Raw genomic sequence first — 10,108 nt, 5'->3', positions numbered from 1 at the left:
AAAAACTGACATCACACGAAGAGGGAAAATGTATGCAAACACCGTGTAATTTTTTTTTTTTTTTTTTTTTTTTTGCTCTTCCCCAGCATGTCAGAGTAACCTAGAGGTGCAGCTGCTCGGGAGGCATTGCTAACACCAGGACCCGGCTGCTCTCCGCCCGGCCCGCCCGCACCAGGCTTTGCCCCTTTCTCTGCCGCGGCGGCGAACGCCCCCTGCCGGCGGTCCTTGGGCAGTGCAGTCGGGACCTCACGTCCCAGCCGCCCACCGCGGTAGGCGGGGCTAACCTGGACCAACCTCCCGCCACCGCCTCTCTCGGGTGGGCGGAGTCGCAGAAGGGGCCGGACTCTTTCTCCTGGGCCGTGATTGGTTAATGGTGACTGTGCGCGGTGACGTTGTGCCCGGACGGAGAGTTTCCGAGAGTGAGCGCGGGAACTGGAAGGCCGGAGGGTCGGGTAGGTGCCAGACGAGACTCGAACGGATTGTTCCGCGGCTCTCGCGCTTCCAGGGGTTCCGTGTGGAGCCCAGCGGCTTCCCCGCGAGCTTTCTGCCCTCGCCTCTGCCCCACCGGAGCGCCGCTCTGCCTCCAGGTGCCCGAGTGAGCATCCGTGCGTGTGTTGGGGGAGGGCTGGGCCTGTGTCGGTGGCTCCGAGATAGTGGGAGGGAGGGAGAAATCTCTCCGTCCTTCGGGCGCGGGGTCCCCATCACCCACCTCCTCGAGCCTTGGCGGTCACCGACTGGTCTGATGTCGCCAGGCCTGTGGCTCTGGGAAGTGAGGCATTGAGTAATTCTCGTAGCACTTGGCTTCATAGGCCCTTGTAGCCAGTACAAGCCATACATAGGCCCAGTACTTTGTGCCAAGCACTGAGCAGATCCGTGACTGGATTCAGATTTGGAACTGAAACAAGCACAGCCACTGAGGAAAAGGACTTCTATTGGAAAAGCAAATGGGAACAATTGTTGTATGGTGTGAAACAGGTGCGTGCTCGAGGTGTGCACCGTGGAAACAGAAGGGACAGCCTGTTTGAGAAACCGATATCTGACCTAAGCCTGGAAGGAGGAGACAAACCGCTGAAAAGTCTTGAGTTGTCTAGCCAGTGCCAGCGGCCTTACAGCCCAGGGAAACCTTTCCTTGCTGCAGATACATAGTTGCCTATCCTTGCAAACAAACGGAAAACACATTGCGGGCTATGCTGCTTTTATTCCCTTTAGGTTTCCATTTCTGAGAGGATGACAGAGGAACTAGATCTCTTGGGACAAGACTCTGATGGAGGCAGTGAGGAAGTGGTCCTCACTCCAGCAGAGCTGGTTGAAAGGCTGGAGCAGGTAAGCATTCCACGTGGAGTCCCTTTGCTCCAATCTTAGAGTTTTATTATTTTGATCTTAGTGGAATTCAAGGCATACTTAAAGAGAACAGGGACTAGATCTTACCATACCATCTGCACAGAGATAGGAAGTAGGGGAGATGTCCTTTATCAGAAACCTAAAAGCATCAAACACAGAATCCTCAAGTGGAGCTAGTAAGGTAAGTGACAGCTTTGGGCACATAAAGAACAGCTCACAGCGCAAGGATCTACTTGGAATTTGCAGGGATGGTAGAGTTCTGCACCTTGGTCCCTTGAGACATCTGCCATAAAGCACTTTCCTTAAGGGTCATATGCTAGTCATTTTCTTCCTTTTCTTCCCATATACAGGCATTTTCTTGAGTTAACTCTTGTTTATATTTCTACTGCTTATCTGAAATCATTTCTGAAATAATTCTTTTAGTCATGATTATATAATTCTTATAATTCTTTAGCTATGATTTATTGAGTATTTCCTGTGTGCCAGTAACTGTGTTAAGTTCTTTACAGTTACCTTCTTTTGAAGCTCTGGTAGTTTGGGAATTCAGACTATCTGGATTTAAATATCTCTATCCCATTCCTCTGTTATGTGACCTTGAATAAGTTCTGTAGTTTGTCTCAAGCCTTTCCTTGGCTGTAAAATGGAGATAATAATCATAGCCATTTGCCAGCCTTGTTGGGACAATTAAATGAGATAATATATTTGTAGTATAAAGTGCTAGGCATGTTCTCTGACACATGCTGACCACTCACTAAATCTTAGTTGTTAATAGTAATTATCTGAACCCTCTCTCACTAACTGCCCCTTCCCAGAGGCTTTCACATTAGCTACTTTAATATTCTTCATTCTTTCCTGCCAAACATGGTATCATGAATGACAAAACTGAAGGAAGATGATTTTTAAATATATCTTTTATGATAATTCTTACTGTTTAGCAGCAGTTCTTAATCTGTTTTTATATCACAGACCTTTTGGGGTACTAGTGAAAATACCAATCCCTCTTCCCAGACTAACGCACATGTGCACCTGTGCAGAATTTCAGGGTGTTCACACACCTTGTGACATCAGACTTAGTCTGTGGGATGCAGTTTAGGAACTTCTGTTTCATCAGGAGAGGGTTCATTAGACAAAAATCATAAAGCATAAAGGAAGTACGTTAAAATTAGGAACTTTTGTTTATGTGCCTTGGTGAGAATAAAAAGGAAGGCACCAAACTGGAAGAAGATATTTATAAAATATATAACTAATAAAAACTGATCATCCATAGTACATAGATGGGCCTTACAAACTGCCCAATAGGAAAATGAAGCCTTAACAGGCGTCTCCCAGGAGAGGAAGCCGATATGGCCAATAAGCACATGAAAAAGATTTTTAACCTTTTTATAATCAGTAAGGTGAAAGTTAAAGGCACCGTGAGATGTCATTTCATACCTATCAGACTGGCAGAAATGAAAAGGCAAGCAATATAAAGCATGGGGAAATGTATTTATACCCCCCATAATTTGGTGGGGTACAAATAAGTCTGATCACTTCAGAAAGTATGATTTAGTAAAGTTGAAGGTACATACTTTGTGGCCTAGAAATTCTACTCCCAGGTACATGCAACAATAAAATACAAGTTGATCCATTATTTCACTTCTTGGGAACACAGCGGCGTCCTTCCTGATTCATCAGTGCAGATTTCAGCTTGCTCAGCTTATCAGTGTGGCAGGATGGGGGTGGGGGCCTTCATTTATTTTTATGTTTCTTGATTTTTGTGTATCTCGAAACTTTCGTAATGACCCACATAACATGTGTTGGTGGTGATAATTGGAGAAGCAGAGACCAAAGGATGTCGGGAGAAATGCTAAAGTGAATTTCCTGTAATTGGAAGATAAGTATAGCTTTCCTTAGTCACTTACAGATATTTCAGCTCTCTAGGCCTTAGTAATTTCTAAGAAGTTCTGAGCAGCTGGGCCTGAGTCGCACGTTAGAGACTTAACCTCTTGCTCTAAAACTATTTAATAGATGAGCATCCACTTCACTGTGATCCTTTGTACTGGGGGACTTTTAGTACATTACTCAATCTATATCTTTTCATCAATGAGATGAAGACAACTGTCTACATTTTCTCTGAGACATAATAATGATGAATGAAAAAGTGTTTGTAAAGTCTCTGGGTTTCTGGACTGGAGAGGGGGTGGTTTTTCTCAGTGTTGGTGCTGGTGCCCCTGGTGGCCAGGGCTGGTGCAGCGGCAGAACTGCTGCTTGTTGGGAGGTGCTATTGGGGAACAGCAGGTGGGGTCCTGTCCAGGTGGGTTTCATCCTGACCACTGAAGTTAACAGTGATTTTTTTTTTTTTTTAAGTATTGTTTGAATATAAGGTTGAGAACGCATGAGGAAAAGCAGTCGTTAAACACAGTTTGTCTTCAAAGCCTCTCCGACCGGTAGGCAGTTTTCTCTGCCTGGGACATCTGTGGATCTCATGGGGTTGATGTGACTCACAGGGTTACTCAGCTCTATTATAAGGGACCTCACGTTTTTCCGGCATTTGTCTTTTAGGCCTGGATGAATGAAAAGTTTGCCCCTGAGCTGCTGGAGAGCAAGCCTGAGATTGTGGACTGTGTTGTGGAACAGCTAGAGCACATGGTAAGAGCTGGTGGTCTCAGGGCCACGCAGCTAAAAGCTTTGGCCAGCACAGTGGAGGCTGTGGTCTGCCAGGAAATCTGTTGTGCTTGGTGCAACTAGTTTTGTTTTTAAATATTCATTTAGTCATCTGTATTTGTAAAGCATGAAAGTCGCTGTAAATATCTGGATATTGGCTTCCCTTGAAAAGTCTAAAAACCTGCGGGCATCACTGGGCCCACATTTCTGTGTGACAGCAGCGGACTCTGGCAGGTCCTTCACAGCCCAGCCTGCTGTGCTGCCTGCCTGCCCAGCCCCTGAGACATTCAAGTGTGTGGTCCTTGGCTTGGGTGATCTGGGCTTACTTCATCATCAGCTTCAGAGTCGCTTTAAAATGATATTTTACGGTTTTCCAGCCAGAGTTTTAACTCTGCTTTTTACACCCATCAGGCATTTCTTCTGTGTCTGTCTTACCTCCTTCACAGTCGGATCGGATTCCGTGTGCTGTTATTAGCTCCTTTCCAACTGGATTCGACTTCTTCTGGGCCCTTCTGGCTGACCATGTTCAGATTCTACCCAAATGGTCATTTTCTAAAATGGGTGTTGTTTGAACTTTATCCAGCGAGATTGTGGTCATATGATTGTTTGTGTAATTAAAAACTTGAAAGTGAATGAGAACTCTGATGAGTGTTTTTGTTTTCTTGTGACTGGAACATAATCTTTGGGTCCTCAGTGTTGCCAGTGGTGATGGTCCTCGATCCTTAAACATCTTGTTTTTTATAAACTTTAGTTTCTCTTTTAATAGGAAGAAAATCTCAGGAGAGTCAAGAAGGAGGATCTGAAGGTCAGTATCCACCGGATGGAGCTGGAGAGGCTCCGCTACGTCCTGAGCAGCTACCTGCGGTGCCGACTGGCCAAGGTCAGGGACACCTGCGGACGCGGCGCCATCCATCCTGGGGAGAGGCTGGGCTGGGGGCGTCTGGGCTGCTCAGAGCCCACTAGCAGTGTAGCTAAGAGTAAGGGAGGCCAAGTGCTTGTCCTCAGGAAGCACAGATGGAACACACATTGCCCCACCCTCTGGGACACCATGCACAACTTTAGTCCATTTGGCTGCCCTGTGAACGGTGTCCCCTGGGAGTTACAACAGGGCAGTGCTGACAGCAGGGATGTTTGCTTTGGTTTTGATTGGAGGAGAACTGGTTCAAAAATTATTTTGCACCAAAGGGACAATGCTGATGTCAAATGGACGAGGATGGCTTGGCATTCTGCTAAGCTGTGACCATCTAATTTGTAAAAATGAAATTGTGAAACATTCTTATTTTGTATGATGCCTGTTTTAACCCTGGAAAATTCTTCCTTGAAGTTGCTTTTCATTTGGCTCCATTGTCTTACTTAGTTATTACAAATGAAATGCATTCTCTGTCTCACATAAGAGGGCTTCAGATACCTGGAGGCAGCTCACAAGTTTCATCACGGTCTCTAAGGTGCATATTTCAGTCATTTGGGCACATTTACAATCCTGATCTCTTTTGTGAAAAAGTTCTAGTTAGTCAGTGTCCTTAAATTATGCTACCTGGTACTAAACACTAAACACTATTCCACTGTGTTAATAGTTTGGCTCCTTTTATGAAAAACAGGATGATCATTCCCCTTACTCTGGGTATTTAGTGGTAGCAGTGCCAGTCACATCACGGCAGCCTGTGTAACGGTGCCTCATGCTAAGCTCAATTGACTCCACCACTCCTGAAGTTAAGTGATAACTTCATCCAGGCACCATCCTGTATTTATGTGGCTTACTTTTTGACCCCTAAATGTGGGGCTTGAAACTTAATCTGTCTTAAGCTCCATCTCCCTGGTCTCTGTATTCTAGTCTTATCACCTAATATGTTAGCTGTCTTTTAATGCTCAGCAGTTTTGGTAAACATGCCATAGAAATCTGAGCTGATTCATTAATTAGATGAGAGCAACAGTAAGAGAATTTCACCAGAGACGTCCCCACAGACTGCTGTCTGCCCATTGGATCAGCATTCTGTGTTCAGCCATTTATAAGCACAGTCTCTGCCGTCCCCCAGCCCCACGTTTGCAGTTGATCCCAGGAGATGGGGGGTCACAGAGACCTGGGCACACGTCTTATAATGTGCCTCCCCAGCTGCAGGCTGTGCAACCTGTTCTTCATGGCAACCATGTCCTTTTCTTTGACAGATGCTTTCATAGTTTTTATTTATCCTCACAGATAGAGAAGTTTTTCCCTCATGTCCTCGAGAAAGAGAAAACACGCTCTGAGGGAGAACCTTCCAGCCTTTCTCCAGAAGAGTTTGCCTTCGCCAAAGAGTGAGTAAGCAGTAAGCGTGGGACCCGTCCTTCCCTGGCCTTGGTGGTCGTGTCCAGGAAGCCCGTCCGGAGCCCTCTCCACTGGGGTCTGTTCGCTTTGGCGACTGCTGCCTGTCATTTGTGCCACAGCAGTTTGAGTTTGTGTCTTTCAGGTACATGGCCAACACCGAGAGCTACCTTAGAAACGTTGCCTTAAAGCACATGCCTCCTAACTTACAGAAGGTGGACCTCCTGAAGGCAGGTAGGCAGAGCACTCTCCTTTCAGATGTTCTCAGGAGCCGTTGTTTACATCCCACGTATCCTCAGATGCCTGCACTAGGAACTTCATCTTCACTCTTTTCTTTAATACGGAAAGTTAAGTGTGTAGATAGGCAGAACAAGGATCGTGGGAGTGTTCTGGCTGAAGGTCCCTGAGCACAGACACCAGTGGCTGTCGCAGTGTTGCCTCTGTGTTCTTTAGCTCGTTTGACTCTTATTTAAAAAAAAAATGTATTGTTGGGGATTCATTGAGGGTACAAGAAACCAAGTTACACTGATTGCATTTGTCAGGTATAGTCCCTCTTATAATTCGTTTGGCTCTTAAGATGTCTTTATAACGGTGACTCATTCGTGGGGTCAGCCATCCACCCTCTGTAGCTGTCTCCTGGGCATCTGTGCTGTGCTGGGAGAGCCTGAGCACAGGGACTACAGGGACCGTTTCAGCACTGCCTCTGCTCTTGGGGAGCTGGCAGGCTTTTCCTCACAGGTTCCAGGATAGAGCTAGGGGGGAGGGCGGCCTCCACTGAGTCCCATTGCCTCAAGAAAGGGCTCCTGATCTTTTCATTGTGAGTTTCTCTGATTTTGGAATCGGGATAGGATGGAGAGTGTGGGGGAAGAGAGGGACAGCAGCCAGGTCGTGAACCTTAGCCAGACCCCCTGCCTCAGGCCCTCCTCTCACTGTCCCCCAAGATCTGCTGAGCTGGGGAAGGGATTAGGGTCGGAGTGCCTAATGGTAGATTGACCTCCTGGGCATCTCTGGCTCATAGTTAATCTATGATCCAGAGAGTCCTTGTCCCTCAGTCTTTCACGGCTTGTCATATCTGAGCAAGGCCTTATCAGGCAAAATTGCTAGGCCATGTCAAGCTTTTGTCAGGGAGACAGGAATCCACCTTGTTGGAAAACTAAGTGGGTGTGCTGAGATCTCCAGCTTGGGTACAGCAGGCCCTGGAAATTCACCTCTGCCCTAGCCTGGGCTGGGGTGGCGGTGGGACTGTCTCGTCCAGTCAGGCTGCTCGTAGGTCTGCAGGCAGAGAAGTCCGAGATGACCTGGTGTCCGTAGAGCCTGCTCCACATAGATGGCGCCTTCTGTGGGCCCTCTACAGGAAGGGCCCTGCAGGCGAGCTCCCTCAGGCTCATTTCACAGGTCACTAATCCAACCTCTGTGTGTCCTTAGCTCCTCTTATAAGAACCCCAGTCAGATTGGATTAGGGCCCCACGGCCTCGTTTTAACTTGAATACCTCTTTTAAAGCCAGCTGTGCCTCCAAATGCAGCCCATTCTGGGGTGCTAGGATGGGGCTTCAACACAGGGAGGACACAGGTCTGTAGCCCCAGGAGCCAGAACTGAACCAGATCTGAGACTCCAAATGGGTTACTTTGCTGAGCCTGCCTGAGGGGTACGAGGGGCCAGGGCCATGTCCAGCCCCTCCCTGGTCAGCTGTTTTTGTCTCTACCTTAGACTGAGGAATAGGAATGGAGCAAGAGCCATGCCCCTAACCATTTCCCAGTGGTTTCTCATCCAGGTGGTTAAATCAGCCTCAGGACTGCTGCTGGCATACATGCGATTCCTGGAGCAGGCTGGGCCACTGTCCCAGTGCTCTCCCGATACCAGTGCATACCTCCCCAAACACTCACCTGTGGCTTGTCCTGGGTCCCCCAGGGACAAGAGCCAGACTCCTGGAATTGGAAGCTGCATGGTGGGACTATCCTGCCCTCACAAAATCAGGGGCTTCCTTGCTTGGTTCAATGCCCCCAGTCCCCTGAGGCCTCTGGAGCACTGCAGACCCTAGTGTCAGTGGTTTGGGGGGCACATTAAAACCCAGGCTGCTACCAGTGGGGCCAGAAGAGTCCAGTGAAGCAGGAGTTGCAGGCCCAGAGCCCCCAAGCAGCCAGGAGCCCCTCCTTAGACCTTTGGAGCCAGTCATCCCGAACCCCTTCCTGTAGACGAGGGAGCTGAGGGCAGTGTGAAACCTGCCCAGGGCTCTTAGGACTGAGAGGTGTCTCAGGTACAAATGGAACTCTAGGCGAGGAGGGCTTGTCTCAGAGCGGCTGGCTTGGGCCTTCACTGCCTGAAATGTTGGTGGCAATTTCTGAACCTGTAATTGACCGAGGGGCCTCAGGCGGGCTTACACCTGTATTCCTTAGTCTCACATTCAAGACTGTCACCACAGGAGCCAGTCTCCTCTCACTCCGTTATGGAAGAGTATTTACTAACCAGACCCATGCACCCTCCTCCTGAAACCTCGTGTGTTTCTACCTCCACCCTTGCTGTTTGTTTCCTCCCAGACTCACCCCTCCCCTGGGAGTCTGCCCCTTTCCTTCAGGGCCCAAATTGCCCCCCAACCCCCCACTGAGTGTAGGTGCCACAGTGCGAGGCCTGTCCACTGCCGGGGGGTCACGGCCTCATCCTCAGAGACCATGTGCACGCTGGCTCTTGTCCCCCACCACGTGTGGCAGACTTCCCTGAGCATAGCAAGTACTTACCACCTACTGAGCACATGGTTGCTATAGGGAGCCAGGCCTTCTTCAACCATGGGTCATTACGTAAGTTTTGAGATACACAAAAATTAAGAAATGTAAAATGTGTGTGGACGGAAACAAATGAACGCCGGTAAGCCGAGCGAGTTGAAACTTCACCCAGTGAATCAGGAAGGACGCTGTCGATGGTGTTTCCTGGAAGAGAAATCATGGACCACACACAGCCTGTCTCAGAGCTTTGTGTGACTGTCAGAGGTCCCTGAGTGCTCGTTACTGCTCATCTCAGCAACTTCTCCCGTACTGACCTTGGACGTATTGTTTTTCTGGCAGTTCCCAAACCAGATCTCGACTCATACGTGTTTCTGAGAGTGAGAGAGCGACAAGAGAACATCCTGGTGGAGCCAGAGTCGGACGAGCAGAGGTGAGCTGCGTGTGTCCCCCAGAGGGCTCCTCCTGGGCCTCGGCTTTGCACACAGCCCGGCTCTGCACACGGCCCGGCTCTGCACACAGCCCGGCTCTGCACACAGACCTCTTTTCCTCTTTCCCAGGGACTATGTGATCGACCTGGAGGAGGGCTCCCAGCACTTGATCCGCTACAGAACCATCGCACCTCTGGTTGCTTCCGGAGCGGTACAGCTGATTTAAAAATGAACAAGGATGATGATGCAGAGCCTTGGGGGGAAATACTTGAAACCCTCTTGTGCCTGGGGACAGTGATGAGGTGGCTCTCCTGGTGTGGCTTATGTGGCTTACATGGACATTGAAGAGGAGCTGGAGACCGATGTCTGATCCTGCCCTGTCCCCCTTTCTGCCATTTCAGCCAGTGTCAGCAGAGGGGGCTGTTGCTCTCTGCTTGTTGTGCTGGGTGGGCAAATAAATAGACTCTCACTGTGTCCAGCTTCTCCCTTTCTGGTGCTCTCTGAGCTAAAGAAAGTAAAGCAAAGATTGTTCATAAAAGGCCTCCCTGCTTGTGATCAGGGGACTGTATTTAGCCCTAACCCCACAATAGTGGGAGAGTTCATTTAACCTTTCTGATAGGAAGATTGTAAATAGGTTAAAGAAAACAACCCATGGCCTCCTTCTGTAACAGGCTATTGG

The 10,108-nt window shown here is 48.7% G+C and overlaps 1 protein-coding gene across 2 annotated transcripts; it reads left to right on the top strand.

The window, feature by feature from the left end:
* Positions 1 to 464: 464 nt before the first annotated feature.
* On the top strand, positions 465 to 9,903 carry GINS4 (GINS complex subunit 4). 2 transcript variants are annotated; one of them, XM_023507676.1, is made up of 8 exons: positions 465 to 587; positions 1,210 to 1,323; positions 3,883 to 3,969; positions 4,751 to 4,864; positions 6,179 to 6,276; positions 6,429 to 6,517; positions 9,341 to 9,431; positions 9,559 to 9,903. In XM_023507676.1, the coding sequence occupies exons 2-8, from the start codon at positions 1,228 to 1,230 to the stop codon at positions 9,653 to 9,655; spliced, it is 672 nt and encodes a 223-aa protein (XP_023363444.1). In that variant the 5' UTR covers positions 465 to 587; positions 1,210 to 1,227; the 3' UTR covers positions 9,656 to 9,903. The 2 variants fall into 2 exon arrangements, with proteins under 2 accessions (XP_023363444.1, XP_003801124.1); XM_003801076.3 differs by having other exon boundaries at positions 465 to 595.
* The last annotated feature ends 205 nt before the right edge of the window (positions 9,904 to 10,108 follow it).

The sequence above is a fragment of the Otolemur garnettii genome, unplaced genomic scaffold, assembly GCF_000181295.1.
Source record: "Otolemur garnettii isolate 467f Iridium unplaced genomic scaffold, OtoGar3 scaffold00197, whole genome shotgun sequence".
Lineage (NCBI taxonomy): Eukaryota > Metazoa > Chordata > Mammalia > Primates > Galagidae > Otolemur > Otolemur garnettii.
The sequence above is the reverse complement of the archived record's forward strand: the minus strand, read 5'-3'. Positions and strand labels throughout refer to the sequence as shown.